The sequence below is a fragment of the Acomys russatus genome, chromosome 11 (genome assembly GCF_903995435.1).
Source record: "Acomys russatus chromosome 11, mAcoRus1.1, whole genome shotgun sequence".
NCBI lineage: Eukaryota > Metazoa > Chordata > Mammalia > Rodentia > Muridae > Acomys > Acomys russatus.
In genome coordinates, this window is record NC_067147.1 from 52,285,592 (window position 1) to 52,311,702 (window position 26,111).

A 26,111-nucleotide genomic window follows, 5' to 3' on the forward strand; every position below is an offset into this window, starting at 1 on the left:
GCATATGTCCAAACACATGTGTGCATCCCCGCACCGCATACACATTTTTAATCAAGCAGACTTATGCAGTTCCTTCAAGACATTTTACCAATCTATCCCAAATGATCCCCTTTCTCCACTATCAATGAGCTTTGTCACCCCTGTCTCTCTTCCTTACCAATTGTCCCCTTGAACACAATGGTCACTGTTGCTCAGCAGTATCCTGCTGTTGTGTGGTCTTTAACCTAACCCTAAGGTAAAGTCTGCTCCACTGTGCAGACTGAGGAACACTAAGTGCCTCGCTCATAGCTACACATCCCACAGTATGGTGAAGGGGACTTTTTTCTGGAGAGCTGAGGTGGGATAAGGCATACAGCACCAGGGCCTGTGTATGTGACAGTCTTTGGCTGGCCCCAAGAGCCTATCTTCAGGATAACCCACCGTCTTAGAAGTCAATCTTTCCAAATAGGAAAAGCAGGGAGAAAAGAAGGAAGAAGGCAGAAAGGAAGGAAATGGGAGGGAGGGAAATGAGGAGAGATCAAAACTATCCAAGCAACTGGAGGCCGGGCACTGAGCTAGGAAGGCCTAGGCAGTGAGTGCTGGGCACACAGCGGAGAGAAGGCAAAGCTTCTCAGACTTTTGCTCAGAAGTTGGCAGGGCACAGCTAAGCAGATGGAGCTTGGCCCTTCTTGCATCTGCCAGAGGAGCTGCCATCACATCTGTTTTTCACTGGCTATGTGAAAGGTTTCTTTTGGAAAAGGAGATGGAAAACCACTGACCCTATCCAATTGGCCCACCTTTAGAGATGGAGAAACTGAGGTCAAAGGGCCTGGGGACAGGAAGTCTAAAGTGGAGCAGAGCATCCCAGTGTGCATACTGGGTACATCTGGTTTAGGTCCTCGCCTTTCCAGCCCATCCTGTTTTGCATAAGCCCACCTACAGCGGCTCTTGGCTCCAAGCCCCAAACCCGGGCCTAGCACAGGATAGAAACCCTCAGAGAGCTCAGGGTAACCTTAGTTTCTCTGCTGCCATGGCATATCAATCACAAGCTTACCGTGGTGGCCTACTACCTGCTGTGAGGACACACTCTCACACTCTTCCATGGGAGCAATGCAGCAGGTAGTACTTACTACCCAGGCCTCTCCCCCAGCTTCCATGGCCACAACATGGCCAGTACTCTGAGGGTGATAAAACAGAGTCTAGAACTGCCCCATCTTTACCTTCCAAAGGGTGACTTCTTAGAGTGACCTCCCCAGCTCCTGTCTTTGCCTAGGCTATCTACTCTGCTTTGCCTTAGTCTACTTTGAGGACTTTGCTCAGGGTCCTATGCATATGCCTAGAAGTATCTCTCTCCTGCTACTGCCCTTGGCTGTCCCAGTGCTGCCCAGCACACTGGGGCCTGGAGCAGGGTCCTGGGGGCACTACCTACACTGAAACCATCATACACAGGCATCAGACAGACATGGTGGGGCCAATTACCCAAACAAATCTTTGGAAAATAATCTGTATCAGGAAAAGAAGCCTGTGCGGGAATGCTCTTTGCTGCAAGAATGTTAAACAGTATGCTCCCAACAAACACTCACTCTGCGTAGAGTGGTTGGGGAGCGTTAGGGACCTGGGCTGAGGTTGACTGGACGTATCCACAAATACCACATTCCATCTAGGGAGAAATCAGCAGTGGTCCTGAGCAGCTGTGCAGAAACCCTGGCACGGAGGCTGGCCCACGGGGCTCCGGCCCTGAGCCCTGGCTGACTCCTCAATCTGCTGCTCACTGGCTGTGTGACCTCAGGCAGGGCATGCTGTAGCATCTACAGGGACTTCTGCATGCTCTTTCAGGACAGCCCCAAGGACGTGGGCTAAAAGTCCACCCTATCTTCTGCCCACACGTTCTGGCCTTGCCACAATTCTCAGTCCCTCTCGGCAACAACTGCTTCTGGTGGTCAGAGAAGAACGCACACCGGAGGCAGACATCTTAAACACTGCTCACACTTGATTTTCGTTGCTTTGAATTAGAGTCGTGACTGCAGCAGCCTGGCTTGGCAAGATCTAACTGCCAGAACCGGGCCTGGGTGTTTAATGCAATGGCCCCGCCACTCCCTATAGTGTTTAATGCAATGGCCCCGCCACTCCCTATAGTGTGCTTCCCTTAAAGGCCAAGAGACTCACAGCTCCTCTCCACTTGATGCCCAGGGAGAGGTCCAGCCTGAACCTGGACTAAGCCAGTCTGAGCTGTGTAGTCCCCAAAGTTCAGAAGCTTAGGATATGAGAAGGGCAGAGAGGTCAGCACAGGCTCTAAGTCCATGCTCACCCCTTTAAGATTCTCAAGAACAGGACTTCTTCTCCCTGGAGAACTTGAAGTGTTTCTTTTGTTTACTCTGCTTGAGCAATTGGCCCATGGATCATCTCAGCAATGCTAAAAATAGAGGATTGCAGCAATTCCAACTAAAGCCAAGAAACTCACATTTCCTCAATTGAAACTTTCCCCGGCCTTCCTGTCCTCTGATTCCCACTATGATGTGACTGGCTTCTCTTCGCCCCAACAGCAGTAAGTTGCTGATGCACACATTGGGCCACACTCATGACGAAGAAGCAGCTGAATCAGGCCAAGTGGCCTAAGAGTGACAGCCCAAGAAAGGGGAGAGGAACAGAGAAGCCAGCCAGTTTTCTTACCGGCAAGGGAGAGTTACGCTACTGTCTTCAGTGACAAGCTGTCATGGGGACTCAGACAATGTCTTTTGAGAACCAGAGATCCTCGTTTCACAGGGAGTGACTCTGGGTTAGTATAACAAATAGCACTCTCCTAGCCATGGCATCCTGTGGCAGATTCCTTGAGGACTGCTGCCGATTCCTCGGTGTTGTCTCGATGTCTGCCCACTGTAGCAAGCCTGCTGAGCCCTAGAGCCCATTCGTTGGCCTTCCTCAATTCTCTATCTTTATTCCCCTGCCCCTCTCCCTATCAGTCTGTCTCTGGAACCATCTACTGACTTAGTTCAGAAACCTAAACTCCAGCTTAGGTATAATATAGCTTCCCTGGCTAAGGCAGGGGGCTGTGAAGAGCTCCTGAGCTGCCGTAAGCAGAACAGCCACGGAGTGCCACGTGGTGCCTGTGCCCAATCTGTCCCACTTCGTCCTGTATTGAGGAAGCACTCCTTTGGTGGCACCCAAAGAAGCTAGGCCAACTGGAGAGCAGTCTACAGTAGACCAAAAACAAAGGCCCTGAGCTCTACTGGCCAAGGGGAGAGGCCAGGCCTCTATCTCAAGAATTCTCGAAGATCCCATATAGTCATTAGGTACAGAGCCAGGGGACATGCTAAGAGGGTGACAGCAAATTTTTTTTTTTTTTTTTTAGGTTTGTTGGGTTCCATAAACTGTTCCCTGCTTGGCTCCACTGGTATCTCCCCAGATAATGGCTCTATGGAAGGAGAGCACTGTTTCAAGTGTGGCCTGGAGACAGTATGTCTATTCAATGGATAGGGGAGGAGGACACCCCAAGGCCACAGAACCAACTGGCGGTAGTTTGAGTAGAGCAAGTATAAATGAGCTCTGCCAAGAATGGCCAGTTGGGGGGTCTTTAGAGAAATTTTCTCTACCTCCGTCTCTGGCAGATGGCTAGTCCCTCAGCTAGCCCCACCAGCAGAGGCCCTTCTTCCCCCTCAACCACATCAAGGCACTAGGCTCTAGGGTTAGGGACAACACACAGCACAGACACTACAGAAACAAAGATGGCTCACAATGCCCATCCCTTTCATTGGTTTAAGCTGCAGAATCAAGACAAAAGATCCACCTGGTCCTCTGAAGTGGCCACCTAATAGGAATGAGTGAGCCCGGAGCCTAGGTAGACAAAAGGAATAGGCTTCCTAGTCACCTGCAAACAGACTGAAAACAATCCATGTTCCTCACCACACCCTACAGATAGGCCTAAATGAAAGTCCTCCCTGACAGAAGGCAGGGCAGGACAGGGCAGGGCAGGTAGTTCTGTGGGAAAAAATCTGACCCAGTACTGGACCATCTGGCAGTACATGAAAGTACTAGGTGCACAGAGATGGCTCCCTGGCCTCCCTCCGGGCATTTGTCCTGGAGACTCTTGCACAGGTGAGGCAGCTACAGCAAGCAGCATGCTTTATAATGGCAGAAAACTACATCTTCTGGGAAAGGGGCAAGGTAGACAAGATGGAGCTCAAGCCAGATAGCGAAACATTATGGAGCTGTAGCCAAGAAAGGAGCAAGAGCGGCAGCTGTAGGCACCAACTTTCATCCTAGGCCACATAGCAAGGGACTGGTGTACACGGCCACCTACAAGTATGCTTTAGTCTGTTCTCCTAAGCCAAGGTAGGCCGTAAACTTCTGGAAGACCTCAAGCCTGGGGGAGTCAAGTGTGTCCACTACCCCCTACTTCAGTCCTGTCCCTCCTGAAACCATCTCTGGCCTCTGGGATTAGTAGAGGGTCTTTCGGATCCATGTGGGTCAATCCTAGTCCTAAGGATAGGCTGTGTATGTTCTAAGTGCTGCGGACATTCATGGAGCCACCTGTTAGAACTATTCTGCTTCAGGAAAGCCTTGGGCCTGTGGGAGGCCAAAGGGGATAGGACGGCCAGGAGCTAAGTCTACCTCTACCCCAAATCTAAGTTTTTCTTAATGCCTTGGGTGGGGATGTATCTGCTGCCCACCTGCAGTACCCTTTGCTTCTTTCAGAAAGACTAGAAACTGGGTTAAAACTGGGAAAAAACCCAGTCTGCTAAAATAAGCAAACATTTTTGGGGAAGATGAAAGAGCCATCTCTGGCTCTGTTACTATGGGAACACTTCAGAATCAACTACAAGATAGGGAGAGATGCTCACCCTGGACAGAACAGCTTGGTTTCAGCCCACGCAGGCCTGCCTGCCTGCCCACCAACCCGCCCAGAGGTGAACATGTTTGCACAAAGTGCAGGAAGCTTCTGGGCACCCAGAAACAACACCCTAGCATCACCTGTCACCTGATTTGGCCTGTGCTTTCCTGGACACCTCTTCTCCAGGCAAGGACAGCCCTGCTCCTTGTTCTACTCTGCCATATCCCTGGCCTGGCACTGTTTAAGTCAGGGCTTTTTCATCTATCAGCAGGCCCAGCATCAGTCTGCTCCCTACCCGAGTGCACGGCTATATGCTTTTTGTCAGTTCCTCTACACCCTGCAGAAGGAAGTACAACAGTGCCAAGCTGGGCCCTGACCAGGAGTGCCCAAGAATGCCACCTCTGCTTGGACAAAGACTAGACTGTTGTGCTGGGTATAAAAGGTAGGGAAACAAGGGCCTTCAGCTAGGCATTAGCCTCTTGCTGCAGAAGCTCCAAGCTAGGAACTCTGATCTGTTCCTGACTCAGCCTCATGAACAGAGGACCCTCCCCATTAAAAATTATTGCTGTGGGAGTACATGTATGTACATGTATGTGTGTATGTGAGTATAGGTATGCACATGCAATGAAGTGTATGTAGAGGTTAAGGGACAATTTTCAGGAACTGGTTCTTTCTTTTGCTTTATTGAGAAAAATCAACGTTGGTTAGCTGGGGCTAAAAAGTCATCTGTGATTAAAAAGAGGTCAGCATACCTGAGGCAACATCTTCTGGGAAATATATCCTCAAGGTCATCACCCAGAAGTTGTGGTGCAGATTGCACCAAAGCTACATTTCAAAGTTGGCAGCTCAACTCAGTGTTACTGAGACCTGCAGGGTTAAGGGGTCATGGAAAGCAGCTGAGCCTTGGCACTGAGAGAGGCCAGGAAAAGACATTGGTGAAGGTGCAGCCCTAGTGGGAGACCCTAGCATAGTGGAGATGCCAGGACCATGGAACAACCATGAAGGACAGTAGCAGGTATAGAGTGGAGGCAGTCTAAGCCAAGCTTCCTGTGCTGTGAAAGGAAGAGACTGAGAGTGGAGCCCAGATCATGAGTGACTACTAGATACAGGACACTGGATGACAGACAGCATTTGATTTACATTGCTGGATGTTGATTTTGCTTTGTTCAGATTCTGACTATCCCTGCTTCTCCCCTCTTGGAAAAAAAAGTACTTAACTTATTTTTATTTTACAGGAACCCACAGTTGAGAGACTTTGGACTTTCAGAGACTTAGGATATTTAAAGAGACTGATCATTTAAGTTGTTTGAATTTTTAAAGAATGTGGGACTTTTCCCTCCCTTGCTCTGGAACTTTCTCTGTAGACCAGGCTGGCCTTGAACTCAGAGATTCACTCATCTCTGCCTCCCAAGTGTTGGGATTAAAGAGTGTGTGCCACCACTGCTGGGCAAAACTGTAGGACTTCTAAAAGTTATAAAATGTGCCAGGCACAGTGGTGCACACCTGTAATCCAAGCACTTGGGAAGGCAGAGGAAGGAGGATCTTTGTGAGTTTGAGGCCAGCCTGGTCTACAAAGCAAGTCCAGGACAGCCAAGGCTACACAGAGAAACCCTGTCTTAAAAAACAAAACAAACAAAAAGTTTTAAAGTGTTTTAGATTATAATATAATAGTAATAATAATAGTAATATAAGCTTCTTTTAAAAAATGGAAAGTTATGTTTAATAGTAATATATTGGTGTGTCACAAAGATAAAGGATCAATATCCGGGTTAGGTTTTTTTTTTTTTTTTTTTGGTCAGTTTGACAGAAGCTAGAGTTATTTTCTCAATTAAGGAAATGCCTCCATCAGATTAAGTGTCTGTAGGGCATTTTCTTGATTAATTAATGATGTGGAAGGCACCCTTGGGCAGGTGGTCTTGTGTGGTATAGGAAAACAAGCTGAGGAAGTCATGGGGAGCAAGACAGTAAACAGCACCCCTCTATGGCCTTTGCTTTATGGACCCAACTTCCATATATGACGAATTGTATAACCTGAGAGATAAAATAATTACTTCTTCCCTATTTAGTTGGTTATGGTCTTTATCACAGCAATGGAAAGCAAACCAAGATAGCAACTGAGCCATCTTACTAGCCCATGAACAGACATTTTTTTCAGTGACCAGAGTAGGGCGGCAGGAAGAGGGTAAGGCAGGGAGCTATTCTCTCTGGTAATGCTCATTCCATCTCTATGTGAAACTGTGACTGCATCTGCACCAAGTTCATTCCTCTCCCCCTCAGCCATGCGGCATGCTTTGCCTGCGCCACTGTGGGGGCCAGCTAGCTGTGGGCAGACCCGTGGGCAGGAATCCATATCAGGACATCTGGCATCGGTGCCACAGGTTCCACCTCTCCATGTCCTTTAGAACCTACTTCCTTTCCCAGCCTTGTCACATTTCCCAGGACGGCTCAGTCAGCTGCTTCAGGGAAGGCCCAAAGAACTGCCCCCCAAAATGCTCTAGTCCTGGTCTCTCTTTCTAGTCTGCTTCCTAGCTGAGCAGCACCCCATTCCTGCACTTCCTTCATGATCTACAGCATCCTCTAAAGGCCTTGAACAAAGATATGTATAGGTGCTCTAGGGCAAACCTCCTGCATCTCATCCCCCACAGTATCAGCACTCAATGGGCTAGATGGCTGTGCTTAGAGGCCATCCATGAAAAGAAAGGACAGAGTCAACTTCCAATCACTTATGCAGTAAGTATCTCCTCTAGGCCAGGCTGGTCCAGACCAGGAGACTCAGACCATACAACACACAACAACAATGAAAGCACTGGGCCTCCTGGCACGTTCACTGAAGAGGGCTAGGAGAATCCCTTGTATGCTTGGTATGTGTGGGATTCCTCCTTGGCCTCCTCTGCTGTCTTAAGTTAAGCCTGGTGTCTGGCATGGCAAGAAGTGTTGGGCAGGGGCCTGGAGAGCCCAGGAGCCACAGCAACTGCAAGGACGTCTGAAAACGTCTCCAAGATTTAGTGTCAGTAAAATAAACAACAACAACAAGTTGTTAAAAGACATATACACTGGTGGTGACACAGTCACACCTACAAACATGCCTATTAAAAAAAAAATAACATAGGTGTGCTCACAGGAGCAGCTCTAATACAGTACCTGGGTAGTCATCAAAGGGGTTAAGGTTTTCCTTCTTGCCATGCTAGGCACCAAGTCTAAAAGGCTAGAGTTGAAGACATCAGAAGTGGCCAAGGAGGAATGCCATATACACCAGGCTCACAAGGGATTGATTCTTCTAGTCCTCATTCTGGTAGAATCCAGGTACCCGCCTTTGTTTGGGCAGGACTCACTTTCTGGAAGACCTGTAAGGGCACGAACATGCTGGCAAAGAGGCTGTAGCACCTGGCTGAGTGGTGACTTTAAGGACTCACTTCTGAGGAAGGCATGGACTCAGCCTCACCTTGCCATAACTCTGTACTGTCTTTAAGAGATCAAAGTATCAGCAGTAGAGAAGGAAGGGGAAGAAGGAAATTATTTTCCCGAGGAACTACCATGTGCCAAATTCTGAGTAACAGGTACTACACCATCATCTAACCAGGTTCCTAGAGTTAGCCTTCTGTGTTTCAGACAAAGACTCCCTGTGTCGCTCTAGCCCAGACAGTCCTGTCTCAGCCTTCCGCGTAGAGAATTACAGGCATGCACCGCCACAGCTGGGATCCTACAGTTACCTTTCCAGCCAAGTACTGAACTCCACTTTAGGAGGTGAGTAACCCAACAGCTCAAAACATCAAACAACTTGCTTGTTTCTAACTCAACTGCAGAAAAATAGGATTGCAAAAGGACCCACTTAATTAATATATAGTGTTCTCCTAAATCAATAAGGGAAGAACTGATAATCCAACAGAACAATGAACATGAACAAAAACTGTGTAAAAGCTACAGCTGTTGAATCAAGGACAGAACTTGGTGGTAACATGCTTCCCTACATGTGTGAGGTCGCAGGTTCAATGCCCAGCACCACAGGAAAAACAATTTGAACAGTTAGTGTATTATCTCACCCACAGAAATGAAATGTGGTAAGAGGTTTGTTTTGCCTCACTAAAAAACAGTCACTCAGGAGGTCTAGGTGGAAGAATCATGATTTTGAGGCCAGAATGAACTATGTACCACCCTGCTCCCCAACCTCCACCCCAAAATTAGAGCCATCAAGATGGCTCTGAAGACAGAAGCACTTGCAACCTGAACTTGATCCCCAGCGCCCAACACAAAGGAAGAAGCAAAGAACTGACTCCATAGTGCTGTCCTGACTCCTGTTCACAAGCCATGGTGTGCACATGGTGGCCCATGCGGCCCACACACGCATCACAGACACACATCAATACCTTCAAAGTACAAGATCCAAGAATGTGTACAATACTGATGAACTGACTAAGTCTTGAGAAAAAAAGCATGAATGTAAGAGTAGGGGTGTGGGCAGATCTCTGAGAGTGGTAGCTATGGATACTTTAAAAGTACCCCAAATATTTTAGCCTAGGCAGGATAAAACTAAAACTAGTCTTTCTATTTAGTTTCTAGGCCCTATCTTATAAATGGGCTCCCACAAATGTACACTATCTGGAGTGCTATTTGTAGCAACAGAAGACTGGGAATAATCTAACCATCTACCCACGGGTGACAATGGTCATCCAAGGCTGGCATGGTGATGAAGGCCTAGAATCCCAGCACTTGGGGAGGTTGAGGCCTGAGCATCTTAATAAGGTCATCTCTGACTGCTCAGTGAGTCTGAGACCAGCCTGAAGTAGAATCCCTGACTCAAGAAAACAGCCCAAAAGGCATGGGCTGGACACAAGAGACCACACCTGCAACTCCAGCACTCAGAAGCTACAGTAGCAGAATTGCAAGTGGAGGCCAGCCTGGGCTAAATATGGCAAGACCCTATCTATCCCAGGCAGGAGATGGAGATCATGGGTATAATACTAGCTTAGCCTGAGCAAAGTCTTGGCTTTGATCCCCAGCACTACAATAAATGATAAATAGGATGAACACTCTATGAAAGGTCTGGAAGGACACACATGGGACAAAGAACCGTTCTTGCTGTGCAGCAGGCTATGGTCTGGGCAAAGAGGGTATGTAGGTGCTTCCCCCACCCCCGCCCCCGCCCCAGCAAATCTGTTAGTACTGTGTAGTTTGAGTACCAATGACACCTACTATCTGCCTGTAAGTGACAATATAGAGAGCACAGATAAATACAGGGTTCAAGACTTGAGTCACAGCCTGGGAGACAGGATGAGCCACGGAGCTGGACACTCTTTCCACTTGGCTAGCTCTCAGAGAGAGCCTGACAGCCTTGCACCTTTAAAAGCTGCCTCTGCCACAGGCCTCCTGCCTGTCAGTACCTTTGTAGGCAAACCCTGCCCTTAAGTTTCTCTCTGACTATCAAGAAATTAGGGGAAATACAGAAGACGCCAAAATTAAAAGGGTGATGTAGCATTTCAAGGCCACCCAACTGGGAGCAGCCAGGCTGGAAGGAGCGCAGAGGACGGAGAAGAAGTAGATTAGAGGTAGAGAGGAGAGATGACCCACTGTCCCTGGGTAGAGCAGAGTACATGTGGGAAGGCCCGCCTGGCAGGTGGTGAGGAAGGCAAATGCTTTTAGAAGACAGATAAGGGCAGCCCTGGAAAGTAGACGACGTCTTATCCATGAATACTGCTCTCCACTCACATGGAATGGCAAGACTAGTTGGGCGGGCACTGAAGGCCCAGCCTCAGAAAAACTTGTTTTTCAAGCAGGAGAGTTAGCCTAAGTGAGAATCTCTTCCGTGCCCAAGATCACACAGGAAGTGGACCTGTTCCGGAAGTATAAGCCTGAAGTCTCCTCAATTGCCCATCTGGCCCCCGAACACTCAGGGCCCTATTGGACACACAGAACTCATCCGTGCCTCTCCCTAGTGCCCAGAGGGAGTAGTGACTTGCTAGAAGTCACTCAGAAACCACAGCCCCATATCAGTTTTGAATTCTCTTGACTGTATCCCCCTGTCTGCCCAGAGGATGCAAAAACCTGAGGCTCTGCAAACACCTGACCAGGGGGTCGATTTATACAGCTTTAGTGAGAAACAGTGGCAGCAAACAGCCGCAGAGATCAACAAGACAAAGTACTCACGTTGAAGAAATTGGTCTTGTTCCTCTCGCAGAAGAGCCCCTGTGCCGGCATGTGCTGCAGTTGTTGCCATGGGATACTGCTGCCTAGCAACACATCACGGGCCCACTGGAGGTTCTGGGGAAACAAGAAGTAGGTTGGAAGTGAGTGTGTGGGCTGCTCAGGGTGCCCATGGGAAGGCAGGTGGTCCCTTCTTCATGGCTGCAAAATTGGCAAAAACTGTGAAGAGCAGCTCTGCAGATATTGACCCAACAGCTCCAGGAGGCTCTGGACAAGAGCTCTGAGCACTGGGTTGTGGGATGCATTTTCGGAAGTGATTTTTTTTTGTTTGTTTGTTTACCATAGCTGACTTAGGAATGTGGTCTTATTACATAAAGCAGTGGGTATACAGTGACCCCTCACCTTGCCCACCCTGAAAATTGTCATGTAGACTCAGTGCCCATATATTACTGGAAACCCCTATTAGCTCCAAAGACAGACCCTACTCACTATCAGGAATCGTGACTTGCTAAACCCTGTGGTAGAGTTGCCTCTACCTGGGTTTTGGGCACAGTGCTTGGGTCCAGGCTCTCTTGGCAATGGGGCTTCTTGCTGGAAGCCATGAAGCCTTCCTGAGAGGTAGAGGTAGAGGCTCGTGGCTCCTTCACCCTTTCTACAGCGTTCACCCTCCCTTCCCTTCCATAGCTCACACTGCCCCAAGCCATGTACCTCTGCTCCGTCAGCAGAGCAGAGACAGGACGGGTCCATCACACTTAAATGAAAAGAGCGAAAACCAAGAGTAGCCTCGCTTGCCCATCAAAGCTGTGAGGGGACACAGGCTCAAGCTTCATCCATACAGGGCGTCCACGAAAGAAGCTCAAGGCACACAGCAGTGCTCAGCTATGAAGCCTGGGTCTTACCCCAACTCACTCAGTCTCTTCTGAGGGAGACGCTTAAGTCAGGTAGTTGTAGCCATGTCTGGTTCGAGCAGCCAGTGCTAGACCTGGGGAGAGGGGTACACTGAACATAGGGCTGGAGACCACTTGTGGAGCGTTGGAAAGTTTTGTTTTTGTGCAGTGCTGGAGTCTGAACACAGGGCTTGCACATAGTAGGTGAGCACTCTACCACTGAGGTATGTCCTCAGCTTTTCTTTCTTCTTTTTCTTTTCTTTTAATTTTGAGAGACTCACTAAGTTATGCAGCCTGGCCTAAACTCTAGATCCTCTTGCTGCTACAAGCACTGCTATTACAGGCATGTACTACCATTCCTGGCTTAAAAAAAAAAACAAAAAAAAAAAAAAAAAAAAAAAAAAAAAAAACAAAACAAAAAAAAAAAAAAACCAGTAACTTATTTTGTAGGGTTGGGAATCAAACCCAGGACTTGTCATACAAGGCTGGAGTTGTAATCCTGAGCTATATCTCACAGCCCGACTAATACCTCCCATGATCCATTTGAGATAGGGAGCAGGGCACAGGGAGACCCACCTCTGACCTATACTGAGGTCACACCGTTACAGGGCTTGGGGGATGAGCTAGGGCAGGAGTCCAGCTCACCAGGAAGCCAAAGCCCAGCTTGGTGAGTGGAAGAACCAGGCATGGCCACCTGTGAAGCAGAGAAGCAACTGTGATCACAGGCTACGGCAACTCTCTGTGAGGCAAGAAGCATCTTCCCAGTGGCCACACTTCCTTAAGAAAATCAAGGTGAGAAGAAATCCTTTAGGCTGGGGATGGACAGAACAGTGCTGGTGACAGGGTAGGTAGGGGAGAAGTCGGCTTCCTGGCTAGGGCTGCTGGAAGGCCTCTGTGGCCATGAGACAAGGACCTGCATGTGTTCCTGACTCATAAATGGGGCAGTGGGAGGTTTCCCTATGCTTGCAAAGAATGCAGAAAACCCTGGCTGCTAAACGGAACTTGGAATACAGATTAGTCTTTCCGACTGTGCTCTGGGCTCTAGTGGAAAGCACATTCTCCAGTTGTTTCCAAACTGTCAAAGAAAGGTGAACTCAGGCTGATGGCTAAGCACAAAGTGTGCAGAGGCTCACAGGAGCTCTCTCACCTGAGGCCCAGATAAGAACTCAAAGGGCTCAGGAAACTGTCAGGGGATTCTGCAGGTTCCACCCTAGCGGGTGGGGCAAGGGTTGGGGACTGCTGGCCTCTCGGGCCCCTCTCTGAGGAAAAGGTGCTGCAGTGCTACAGTGGCTCAAGGTGAGAGTAGGGGATAATGTCACCAGCATGAGTACAGCACTGTAATTCCTTATCTGGAATCTCCACTTTACAACAAGAAAGCTGAGGCGAAGAGAAGTTTGAGAGCTTCTCCAAGCTCCTAGAACCAGGAAGAGTGGTCATCTGTGAGAAGAATGGAGGAGGCACTGAAGATCAACGGCAAAGGTAAGAAGCAGTGACTAGAGGGGGGGGGGGAGCTCCTCGGGTGCCCAGAAACAAGTAGCTGCAGGCTCTGGTGCAGAGTGAAAGCAAGAAAGGGGCCACAAGGGTGGAAGGGACACAGGCCATGACTGGAGCTGCCTCAGCTACCCACAAGGCCAGGGCCAGTCAAGCCAGACAGCCTATATTCTGGGATTTACCATACCTGCTGTGTCTGACTGCTAACTTGTGCCCAACTCCCATCACTTCGATACACTATACCAGGCTGGCTGCACAGGAAATGAAGCCTTGGGTGGGGCAGCCTGCCTCCTACCTGTCCCTTCTAAAGGGTACACACAGTGGGAGCTTAGCAGTGCCTGCTGGCTGGAGAAGGAAGCAGAGCTACTGTCCTTCAGAACATCTACAGTACCAAGACGGTCCAGGCTGCAAGGGAGACATGGTTTCAGACACCAAGTAACACTGCTGTGTGGACGACCTAGATGATGGCCTGTGCTTGTGTCTTGTACTGACCAAAAACCAACGGCAGTGGTCCTATAGAAAAACTGGGCTCACAGAGGCCATGACATCAGCTACAGGTACAGACAGCAGGGACCTGGAAATAAGCCAAGTTGGATTCTGTAGAGTGACCTGCTGCCCAGCATGTGTGAGTTTCCAGGAGGGCAGCTATGAGCCTCAGCTGGGCTCAACCCTACACCTGACTATACGTTAGGAGTTGGCGTACTCAAGGGTTCCAGGGCACACAAAAGAAGCATGGCTGGTGGAGATCTTCACTGGAGAACACCCTCTGTAGCCTTGGAAACAACCTGCTCTACCTCCCAAACATTAGGACAACTGGTGGGGATCCCTGAAGCACCAGGCTCCATGGGCCAGGGAGGAGCTGCAGCTGGAGTGGGTGGCTGCAGCCGGTAAGGGATGCTGATGGTAGTGACAGCCACAAAGCTAGGGCACATCTCTCTGAAGTTATCACATAGCAATAAAGAATCTATACTTCCTAATCCTCATGTTGTGGTGACCACAACCAGGAAGTTATTTCATTGCTACTTCCTAACTGGAGTTTTGTTACTTTGTTATGAACTATAATGTATGCAACTCCCAAAGTGGTTGAGAGCCACTGCGCTGTATTTATCAAGAACGTCGTGACAGTGAGGTCACGAGATAGGAATGCCTCCAAATCCTGGACCCAGCTGACTTAAAATCAATTTTGACCTTTTTAATTGTTAAAAAAAAAAACAAAAAACAAAAAAAAAAAAAACATGATAAACATTTCCATGTTTAGAAAAAGCCTAATATAAGAACTGATGAAATAAAGTATGGCCCATTCACCTAAGAAAATGCAGTATGATCATTAAAGTCATAATTAAAGAATCTGTGTGCACGGGAAGCAAATTAAACAAACAAACAAACTGGAATCAAAACAACACGTGTTATGTATAAAGAAAACAGGCATAAGCCTGTTATCCCAGCACTCAGAAGGCTGTGGCAAAAGGGTTGGGAATTCCAGGGCAGCCCTAGGGGAGAGGAATAGGGTGAAAGCGGGAGGGAGGAATGGGAGGATACAAGTGATGGGATAACAACTGAGTTGTAATCTGAATAAATAAATAAATTAAAAAAAAAAAAAAAAAAAGAATGGCGATGGGATAATTCTCCCATTATTCCTGGGAATATTATTCAATGAAGGAGATATACTCCCTGACTCTGTGCTCTGTGAGGTCACCAAACAGCCCCTTAGAGGCCACAGTTATAGGGTCATTAGCCTCTGGGGAATGAGATAGACAGCACTGCATCACTCCTCTCTCATGGATTTGCTCCTACTCTCCATTCAGCCCCTTCAAGGAATGCTGTTTGGATCCTACTAGGTTTCCAAAGGCAACTGCTACTTCCTGTCTAAACAGCAGCCCGTTTCTCACACCCTAAGGCCAGACCATGCCCAAACTCCCACCTTCGACATTGCAAGACTTTAACCATACTTGCAGCACTGGCCTCAAAACTTCTATTGCTTAAATGGGCCCTAGTGAGCCTGTGATCACACCCTCTTCCGCTCTCGTCCCTGTCCATCACTTTCCACCAGGCCCAATCTGATCTCAGAAGGGCGTGCAGCCGGTCTGACTTCCTCATAGGTCTTGGACTCCACTGCTTGATTCACAACTCCACTCAGAAACGCCTTCTCTGCTCCTTCTGCCTAAACAGCCACATCACCTTACCATTCTGTTACTCAGTCTATCCCCTCCCCTGACCTGTCACTAGCTGCTACGTAGATGTGCCTTCTACTCCCTGATAACCAATGGGCACACTGGAGAGGTTTGCTTTGGTCCCCACCTCCTCAAAAGGCCCTACCACACAGAAATTTCTCAGTAGACAGATGATGAGAAAATGAACCCTCTAGATACACGGAAAACACACCAGAGGAACATACTAAAACACAACCAATTCTGCTAAGTCCATGGGTCATAAAACAATGAGGGGGGGATAGTCTATTTTCCAAGTTTAAAGAATCCTATTTGTAGCAGATGTGGCAGGCAAAGCATTCAAACCCCTTCAGACTTCTGCGTCTACATCCCTTTGTGGAAGTGAGAAGTGAGAAAAGAGCAAACCTCCATAGGGCAATCTATCTCACCTCCTCTGGGCCCCCAAAGCCTCAAAGGACTCTTCAAACCAGAAGGCAGACAGACCAAATGCATAATCAAGAGCGCTGTAATCGCAGCACTAGGGAGGCTGAGGCAGAAGGTTGGCCACAAGTTTGAGGCTAACCTGAGCTATAGGCTTCTTACCTAATAAGTTTCAGGCCACCTGGAGCTACAGGGTGAGATCCTGTTCTTCAGTCCAACTCATCCCAAAAGATTTCCATGTTGAAAAAAAGAATCAAGTTCGTACGCTCCCCCCTTCCTCTTTCCCTCATCAACTGACACAAGCTGTAGTTATTTTGGAAGAAAAATCACAGTTGAGAAAAGGCCTCCATTAGATTGCCTGTAGGTAAGTGTGTGGGGACCTTTTCTTGATTTATTGCTGTGGGAGGGGGCAGCTTACTGTGGATAGTGCCGTCCCTGGACATGTGGTCCTTATCTGAACAAGAAAGTGGGCAGAGCCAGCCACAAGGAGCAAGCCAGTAAGTGTTGTTGCTCCACAGCTTCCCATCAGTGATGGAATGTGGCCTGAGAGCTGTAGGCTGAAATAAATCCTCGTAAGACAAATTAGGGCCAGAGTATAGAGATGCTGTGACAGACCTGGCCGTGCTGCTTGTGGGACCTTGGTAGAAAAGTCGTGTGCTCAGAGCCCGGCGAGCTATGCTGTGGGATCTTGGAACACAATGTTGAGAACAATGCAGATGATAGAGGCCAGGCTTGCGAAGGTTTAGAAGGAAGCAAAGATTCTGTTGACACCATGTGTGATAGTTTTATATTAAGAGTGTGTGGTTCTGGCTGGCTGGACTGTGAGTAACAGCAGACAGCGTCACTAAGGTGAGCCCTTGCCTTGCTGGGACAACTGATACTGGTCAGCTGGGGCTGAGGAATCAGCTGTGTCCTAGAGTGGAGCAGCAGCACTGAGGTGAGGTCTTTTGGAAAGTGTCTCCTTAGGATCAAGGACATAGAAGCTGCAAGGGGAGCCACAGCTGTACCTTGTGCTGACAGTGGGACTTGGGAATGTTTAAGTGCCCTGAGTTCTTCTGGTTCTGAAGTCAGGGAGGAGTTTGTGGGGAGAAGTTGAGGCGTTGCACCATGTGTTAGGGTCAGAGTCCCTGAGGAGAGGCCAGGGAAGCCATTAGTGAGGATGCACCCCAGGGCATTGAAGACCCCAGCATACTGGAGATGCAAGTGCTATAGGGTGAGCACCAAAGACAGCAGCAGGTAAGGAGCAGAGCTGGCCTGAGACTCAAGCCAGCTGCATGCACTGGGGACGGCAGAGCAGAGGGATGGACATCAGTCCTAGACATCAGGCACTAACCTTGTTTTACAGAGTTGAGATTTGGTTTCACTTTGGTCTCACTGTGACGGCACCTTGGCTCTTTCCTCTTGTTGTAAGAAAGTATCTAACTTATATTTTATTTTACAGGAGCTCAGAGATTTTGGAATGTTAAAGATACTTTGGAATTTTAGAGAGACTTTGAACTTTTAAAGTGTTTGGATATTTAAAGACTGTGAGACTTAAAAGTTTGAACACTTTAAACTGTGATATTAATATGAGACACTGTAGAGAAGAAATAAAGGGTTATGGTTTAACAGGCATGTCAACTTTACAAAGGGTCAGGTTTTTAGTTTTAGTTTTGTTTTGCTTTTGTGAACTTAAGCTGTAGTTATCTGGTAAAAGGAACTTCAGTTGAGAAAATGTCTCCATCAGATTAACTAGTCTGTGGAATTTTTTTTCCCGTTCTTAATGACTGATATAGGAGGGCCCAGCCCACTGTGGGCAATGCCACCTCTAGGGCAGGTGGTCCTGGGTGGTAAAAAGTAAGCTGAGCAAGCCATGAGGAACACACTGGTAGGCAGCACTCCTCCATGACCTCTGCTTCATTTCAGTTCCTGCCTCCGGTTCCTGGCCCGGCTTCTCCCGGTGAAGTGTGATCTAAGAGTTGTAAGCTGAAGTAAGCCCTAACTAAGACATTGTTCTATAAAGCACACAAAGTAAAGCCTGCTAAGACCCTGCTGATTGCTGTGGTTGGGACTCTAGGACTAATACACTTCCTAACACATGGGCCCATTACCTAGCAAGCTCAGGCAGGGCTCAGTGGTCCTTGGAGATAACACGGTAGAATGTGCAAGAGTTGACCTCTGACCAAATCCAAAAAGAAGGATCCTTTCACACAGGCCTTGGACCAAAGAAGCAGGTTCTGATTGAGCTAGGGAGCCAGGCCACCCGACCCATATTGTATGAACGGACTCATAATGTTTGCCTTTTTATGGCTAGCTTATTTCACTGAACACAACATCCCTCCAGGTTCATCCATATTGGTACTGGATTTTTTTCTTCTAAAGACTGAATAACACCCCATACCATCACTGACTGTAGATTTTTATTAAACTTGAAATGGGGACATGTGTATCACCAACTTTGTTTTTTTTATTTGGCTGTTTGGCTCCAGGGCCCATTTTATCAGCCTCTCTGCACTGGACTGATTATAGTTACAGCAAGAGCGGGAGGACCTCAACTCCAGGCCAGCAGGCAGAAGTGGTCACGCAGCACCTTTCCATGAGAGTAGGTGCCCAGACGACAAGATCCTTATACAACATGCCCTCTTCTCTGGGTTTTCCCTATGGGCTGGGGGAAAGAGTTTTTATGAGTATAGACTGACGACGGCTCAGTACCTGACATCCTGGTGAAAAGTGTGATCCTAAGGTTTTGATTGTATCTGGGCAGGCCTTAAGGGCTCCCTGGCCTTCAGTGTAGTCCAACAGGAGTCTTCCCTGATCTTCCCCATATAGCAAACTCAACACTGGATGGGAGGGCAGCTACACACAGGTACCAAGGATCCCTCAGGAGAAGACCTAGCCCTTGGCAACTCTGTTCCAGGCACAGTCCTCAGAAGGCCTAGCTGGGGGGGTGGGGGGGGGTAGGCATGAGCTACAGAGATGCAGACAGGGGAGATGGGCCTGGCTAATAAGAAAGAAGGCCCATTATCACAATAACTGTATCTGTGTATCACCACCGTTCTCCACCAACAAAACAGTCCAAGCACTCAAGAGTGCCCAGCCCCACAGTGGGTCTGTATCTGGGAGGGGCCTGCTTCAGAACACACACTGGGGCAATGGCTTCACCTGAAGGGACCTAGAAAAGACCTAAGGGATCAGCAGCAATTAACTTTCCAACCTTGGGTAGCTCTGCCTGTTGAATCCCAGAGTAGATGGATGCCTGACAGTGCACGTGGCCACTCAGTCATAAAACACCAGCAACAGGGAAATGCCATTGCAAAGCCTATAGGTGAGTTTTGTTTTAAAAAAGTGCTGCTGTCAAATACACACACTGGAAAGTGTTTGTTACCAAACAGCTATGTGTAGAAAGAGGTCACTGCTTGCCAGTTAATGTTTCGGAATTAGTCAGCTCAGCTGAGTTGTGTTCTAACATCTAAGCAGCAGCTGCCAGGAGAGTTGGCACACACACACACCCCGCCCTCCCCCCTGCCCCCCGCATAATAGCGGTATGCCCTGAGCAGAGCAGTAGACCTAGTGTTAATCTGCCATTCAAGTTGTAGACGGCAACTTGTGTTCAGCAAAGGCCAGTCCATGAAGCTCACAAAAGCTCCCCAACAGTATAGACAGCCCAGGGACATGGTCAGGGTCCAGAACATACCTGGCATCCTAAAACTATCCAATGTATAGCTGGCATTCTACAGTGCAGTCTCCACAGAAGGTCTAACACTAAGAAGAGTGTCCACCCCAGAGAGCTTCTCTCAGAATCATGACTAGCATTCCATTTCCACAAATCAAGGAACCCAATCTAGGAACTTGGCTAAGGGAAGAGCCAGCAGAAGCTAATGCATGTGGCTAGGTTGAGAGGGCCCATCTACTGTATGAATCACTACAGAATGACCAAAATGACCTGGGGAACACTCCTGGGGAGAGCACAAGGGAAAACACATTACACAGAGGGGTGGGGGAGTCACACTTAACAGTGGAGAACAGTGGTGAACTGGGTCCTGGGTGAAACCACTGGGCTAATTAACTCCACACTGACCCTTGGTACCACCATTCAGGCCAGGTTCCTAGGTACAAAGCAACAAGGCCTACAACCAAAAGATCTGACACCCCCGAAGCTCCCAAATTGACATTATCTGTCCACAAGAGCCAGAAGTATATCAGGCCCAAGAGTTTTTGTTTTTAGGGTATGGAATTAGGGTTTTCTCTTTGTGTCTCCTCCCTTCTTCTAAGCTCTTATTCTCTCCTCACCCCTCTCCTTATTTCTGACCTCTTGAAACCTAGATGGCCTCAAACTCAGACTCTCTGCAACTGAGGACAGCCTTGATTTTATAATCCTCCTGCCTCAGCCTGGCTAGGATAGTAGGTGTTCACCACTCCACCCTGCTTGTATTTTCCTTAATTCCAACAAAAATAGTACTTTGGAATATCTACTTTGACAACTCTCATCCAACAAAGTGACATCGTTAATAAGCACACACTGTGCCTGGTGCCATGCTAAGCGCTCTGCACACCAGCACCTTCAGGACTGACAAAAAGCCTTTGGCAAGACACACAAACTTGGTGGGCCTGTACAGCAACTCCACCTCTAGTGCTTACCCAACCCTGTGTCCTCTTCTTCCTCCCTTTCATGGGTAGTAATCCATACAGACCATTCTGCACCCCACATTCTGCTTCAGCCTTTGCTGGGGAAGACGTATGATAATAAGAGCTGTCTGAGCTGAGCACAGCTGGCAAGCTGGCTGGCTGTATGGGGCCTCCAGAGGGGACTGATGACTGACAATCTCCCCACTATGACTTGAGAGGCCCTTAATGTGAGCTCTGCTGCTTCTCAAAGAGGAAAGTGACCCTGGAAGTAACTCTACTGTCACTAGAACAGTGAAGATGTGCAACTCACTTCTTCAGCAGTGAGGACATGTGCTGGTTGGAATATAACAACACCCAGGCCCCTAGGTACAAAAGATGTGGTACCCATGCAGACATAGGCCAGTGAGCCGGGCTTTTCTGAGTGGGCTCAGCAGTCATATAACAGGCAGCAATGGCCAAGGGCAGCTAGACAAGCCAGTCTACTGTTGTTTGACCTACAGAGACTGACAATGATGATCTTCTCCCTCCCTAGGTCTGCTGAGGCTAATTTCACCCACTGTGCTCTCAGAAAATTGGTCAAGCTATAGGAATACGTCAGTCGCTGCAGGGACAAGGCTCCTGGCACCTAATCCCCAGAGTTCTGTGAATTTAACTAGTACCACACCAGAGCCTGTTTCTCTGGACAACTTCTCTGGACCCTACTTGGGTCTTCAAACATCCAGAGAATGTGGTGGGGCACAGAATGGGGGCAGAAGAAGGCCTCTGGGAGGAAAGCCTGGCTGAATGAAGAGAGTCACATGAAGGCAGGTCTCAGTTAGACTTCATAAGCTCAACTGGTCACTCTAGCTCTTCCTGGCCCTCACCCACACAGCATTTTCCTGGGTTGCTGGAGCTGTCTGTCTTTCCTCCCTAAGCTTTTCCTCATGTCCCTCACACTATAGGTCTGTTTTCACAGAGCTGCAGCAGCACCTCCACTGCTCTGTGCACCCTGCTTTCTTCTCTGTCGTGCTGGTCACAACAGAGCTGCTTTGCTTGCTCATGTGTGTATTTTTAACCTGCCACCCCCTCAGAGTATAGCTCTGTAGGAGTAAGCACCAGGGGCAGGGGCACTCTCCCTGTCACCTAGTGAATGAGGGATGACTGAGGAAAAGAAGGTCACTCTGGTCCTCCCACCAATGCTAAAAGCCAGAAGAAAAGGGTCTGATTAGAAAGCCTCTGGAGATGTTGAGGCCTAGGAAACCTTTCCAAAAGAGCTGAGGGACCCGGCCGTCAGCACCCAAAATCTGTGAGGCAGGGGCTTCAAAGGGGATCAGGCAGCTGTACCCATGGGGCGAGCCCAGGGCCAGGTGACAGCAAGAAGGCCTCTATTCCAGGGCACACTGGTCCACATTTTGGACTGACTCTAGTTCTGCAGTTCTTCTTCCCCCCAGCCCCCAGATGAGTTATTCTAGCCTGGACCCCAAAGTTCCAAGTGTCGTGGTTCAGCTGAGGCAGCCATCATCATACACAATATCCCACTCCAGGGCCCGCCTTACCCGGTGAGTCTTGCTGTAGGTGTAGAGGAAGGCCAGGCGGTAGAGACTCTTGTAGTGCTGTGGGAAGCGGCTCAGGCACAAGCAGAAGGACGCAATGCATTGCTCTGTGAGGAACTGGCGCTGCTCTTCAGCACCCGCTGGCAGCCCCTGGGGAAAAGCCACCGGCTCCCCTAGGGGGTCACCCCTCTTCTTCCCATCCCACAAAGGAGGTGTGGACACTGGGGACTTGCTGGGAATGTAAGCAGAGGCTGAGGAGTCTGCCACAGGCTTCTGGACACCTTGTTCTACAACCCGGAAGGCCTCTGTGCTCTCCAAGGACTCCTCAGTTTTTCCTACAGTTAAGAAGGAAAAGAGTGTGGTTTTAAGCTCTCTTCATATAGCAGCAGTGTATCACATAATGGAAGCACCTCAGGGGGGAGGGATGACAGGCACAGCTGGCTTGATACCCATGCTTAAACCAAGCAATGGGAGGTACAGGGCCCAGTGCTAGCTCTGGCTCTATCCCTACTGGCTGTGGCCACACAGACTCCTGCACCAAGAAACAGGAGATCACATCTGGCTTCCAGCAGAGGGCCCAGAGGCTGTGGAGAGGAGGAGTTCCAGGCTGGGCTCTGGCTCCTACCTGATGAGTGGTGGCACAGCTGTTATTAGAGATGGCATAGGTACATAGGAAAGCAGCCCACACAGGGGAGGCGACATCACCACTGCTACTTAAACAGCTAGGAAAAGGCCTAGCAAGTGACACACATGTTCTACTGGTAGCACAGTAAGTATCTCAGCCTATAGCCTACCTACTGCAGTTGTGCCAAGCGTTTATGGAGGGTCCGTACTTGAGAAGTCCACTACATGAACACCCAGCCCTGCTCCTCTGGCAACTTGGGGAGCCCAGGATGAGCCTCCAGACACAGAGCTGAATGGCCTCAATCCACCCTCCTGAGGCACAGCCTCCTTGGCTGCCCAGGAAGGAGGCTCATCTGACCCAAGGAGCAAGACATCAGTGGCTTTTGGCTCTGAGCATCCTGAGGTATCCTGAGTTTGTGTATCCTGCACAGCCTGCCTGAAGAAGAAGCCAATGTCACCTATTCTGAAGACTATCCGTACTGTGATGGAACCTTGACAACCCTCCTGCCACTGCGAGGGAGGCCTGGCAGTAGCTGAAACCTAATATGGCAAAATCAAGAAGGCAACGACCAAGACGCCAAGTTATAGTCACAGCAAGTACCAGCATGGCTGGGCAGACCTCAGGTGTGTGGCGGCAAGGCTGACCGTTACTGTTCCCCTGTGTCAAGGAGAGAACTGGGCGGCCATTCTCTGTGCCCCCCGCTTCCTGCTATCTCAGCTCCACAGAACACCTCCTGTCTATCGCCACGTCAGCTGGACACTGAGCTTGGCCCGTTTCCCTGCCTCACTCATCTGCTCATGGATCTCAGCACTGCGCCCAGGGGTTCTTCTCTTAGGGCTCCCATCATCTTGCTCACAAGCATGTCAGCCTCTGTGTTTCAAGTGTAGCTCACACAAGCAGTAGAACAATGGCTGCAGGCCCAGCCTGAGGCCCCAGGAGGACACGGGGATTGGATGATGATACAGCACTTGGCCCTGGGCAGGAGGCAGGGATGACACCAAGTGCTCAGACATAAAATCTCAGGAACACGGAAAGCAGGCAGAGGGAAGGAATTAATACAAAGAGTGTTCTGTATACACATCTGAAGGACCAAAGAAAATGGCAAACTCTGGCAGTTAACAATTCAATTGCTCAGAGTTCTAGGTGGCCCAAGGCGTCTAGGAAAGATACTGCCCCCACCCCTGGCTAACTGGGCCTCACAGATGACTGCAATCTTCCACTTCTTTGACAGAAGGAAGAGGGTCAGAAATGGCTGTCAATCCCCATGCTGCTTCCCAGCCAGGATGTAAGTCCGCACCATGAAGACAGGATGGTGTGCTCCTCCTCCCGCCCAGCCTAAGCTAGGTCTTGTTGGCAAGAAGAGGTTTAGAATGCTTACAGTGCAGGTGCTCAGGCCAGCAAAGTCTGGGAGTTCTAGGAAGCACGCAGGCCTGTCACAGTGAACTGGCTCTGTCTAGTGGGTTTCCTGGGAAGGATGGAAGGGACACTGCTGTACAGCAGGCACAAACCTGCCAACCACAGACAATGCCACTAAGTCTCTGGTCACAGAGCACATAGTAGGCATGTGTGGCCACGGTATGGCAGGACTTAGTGCTCACTGCATGGACTACACTGGTTCCTGACAATTTCTACTTAGGGTTTTACATACTACAGAGTGACCTCACATACCACAGAGTGAGCTTATACACCAGAGTGAGCTTACACACTACAGAGTGAGCATACATACTACAGAGTAAGCTGGTGTTTACGTGCTGAAAGTCTAAGCAATGTTTTTCTCTTCTTAAATTCCTCCACCGACACACACACATACACTTTACTACTGCTATCTTCATAATCTGAGCATATATTCTGAAGCTCTGACTCCTGCAAAGGGCACCTTCAGAAAGGCAAAACAGTCCTAATGTAAAAGTCTTTACTCAAGCACTAGCAGACCAATGCAAAATGTGACAACTCAGACCTCAAGAATGGAGGCCAGTCTCTCGAACACAGGACCATTCACACTTGTTGGACATTGTGGGAAGGAAGGTGGCTCAGGGATAGGAGGGACTGAGAAAGCAGACGCTGTTCCCTTCAATGTCCGGTGCCTGAGGTAGACCTGGCCGCAGCCCAGCCTGCTGCTCAGGAGACACCAAATGCATAAACAGGGGCTTGCATCCCATGGTATGGACTAGCAGAGGCAGCAGGATGGTGGTAGGGCTGCCCAGAAGACTGAGCCTAGAAGGTCAGGAGGGTGTAGAAGACTTCAGTGGGCACTGGGCTGTGGCTCTGGCTTCCTCTGGCTCTGGCTGGTCATGGGCTAGAAGTACAGCTCGGAAGCAGAGAGCTCACTTGGTTGGGGGTGGGGGCGGAACATGTCATTTCAAGCCTGCTAGGCACTGTAAAGGCCTCTGGTTCAACCCTAACATTCCTTACCAATGGCCAGCGTTGCACTGTCTTGCCCCCGCCTCCAAATCAGTTCTGAGTAAAAGAGGCAGGATCCTAGGATACTCCTTATCAGTCTAGAAGGATTCTACTTCACACATGGTAGAAAGAGGCTGTTATAGTCTGGATGTGAAACACAGGCCATGCGTTTGAACACTTCCTCCAGAGCTACTTCAGGAAGCTGAGGACCCTTTAGGATACAGGGCCTAGCTGGAGGAGTGCTGAGTAGGCGGACCTCTTAGGGTAACAACCAGGTCCCAGTTTACTCCTTCTTGACTATCTGTCTCACCACAGCTCCCATCGCAAAGGACAAAGCTCTAGATTCTGTAGACCATCTCCCCTCAAACTGTGTAAATCAAAAGATATCCTTCCTCCTTTGTTACCCCTGTCAGGCGCCTCTGTCACCTAATACTGAGGTCCATGGTGACAGTTGCACACACAACAGTTCACTGTTTGGTGGGCCACAGAACATGAGTGAGCAGTCTCACTTGTCCAAGAGTAAAAATAATCACATTTTGAACTAGAAATGTTATATTAGGAAGTACAGGGCATGCCACTTGTTTCCTTTCTATTCTAAATGTCCTATGGTGTGTTTATACCCACCACAGAATGCCAACAGGGTAGGGGAGAGCACAATGATTACTGAGCGAGTGAAGCAATAGCTATCTCCCTTTTTCTTTCTGGTTTTCAGAGAAAAAAACTGTGCTATGTGTCCCACCCAGTCTGCTCTCAAACTTGTGATCCACCAGCCTCGTCCTGCCGAGTGCTGGATTATGGGTGTTTATGAATATGTATCCCCACACCTGGCTTTAACCTTAACCCCCTCTTTCCTCCTTCCCCTTTGCCCTTGTTTTGTTTGGACAGACTCTCATTGTGTAGAACAGATCAGGCTGGCCTTGAACACACAAAAATCTACCTGCCTCTGCCTCCCAAGTGCAGGGTTAAAGCCATGCACCACCGCATGCAGCTTTAACCTGTCTTTTAATGGGGACCAGGTCCAAGTAAATCTATCTGATA

The 26,111-nt window shown here is 49.0% G+C and overlaps 1 protein-coding gene across 4 annotated transcripts in view; it reads right to left on the bottom strand.

The window, feature by feature from the left end:
* The window catches only part of Cabin1 (calcineurin binding protein 1), a 118,501-nt gene that overhangs the window by 26,170 nt on the left and 66,220 nt on the right, over positions 1-26,111 (bottom strand). For all 4 annotated transcript variants that reach the window (XM_051153231.1, XM_051153230.1, XM_051153229.1 and 1 more), the window contains 2 exons: positions 22,052-22,383; positions 10,949-11,062 (listed from right to left, as the gene is read on the bottom strand). In XM_051153231.1, coding sequence (XP_051009188.1) covers positions 10,949-11,062; positions 22,052-22,383 — 446 coding nt within the window. The remainder of the gene's footprint in view (positions 1-10,948; positions 11,063-22,051; positions 22,384-26,111) is intronic.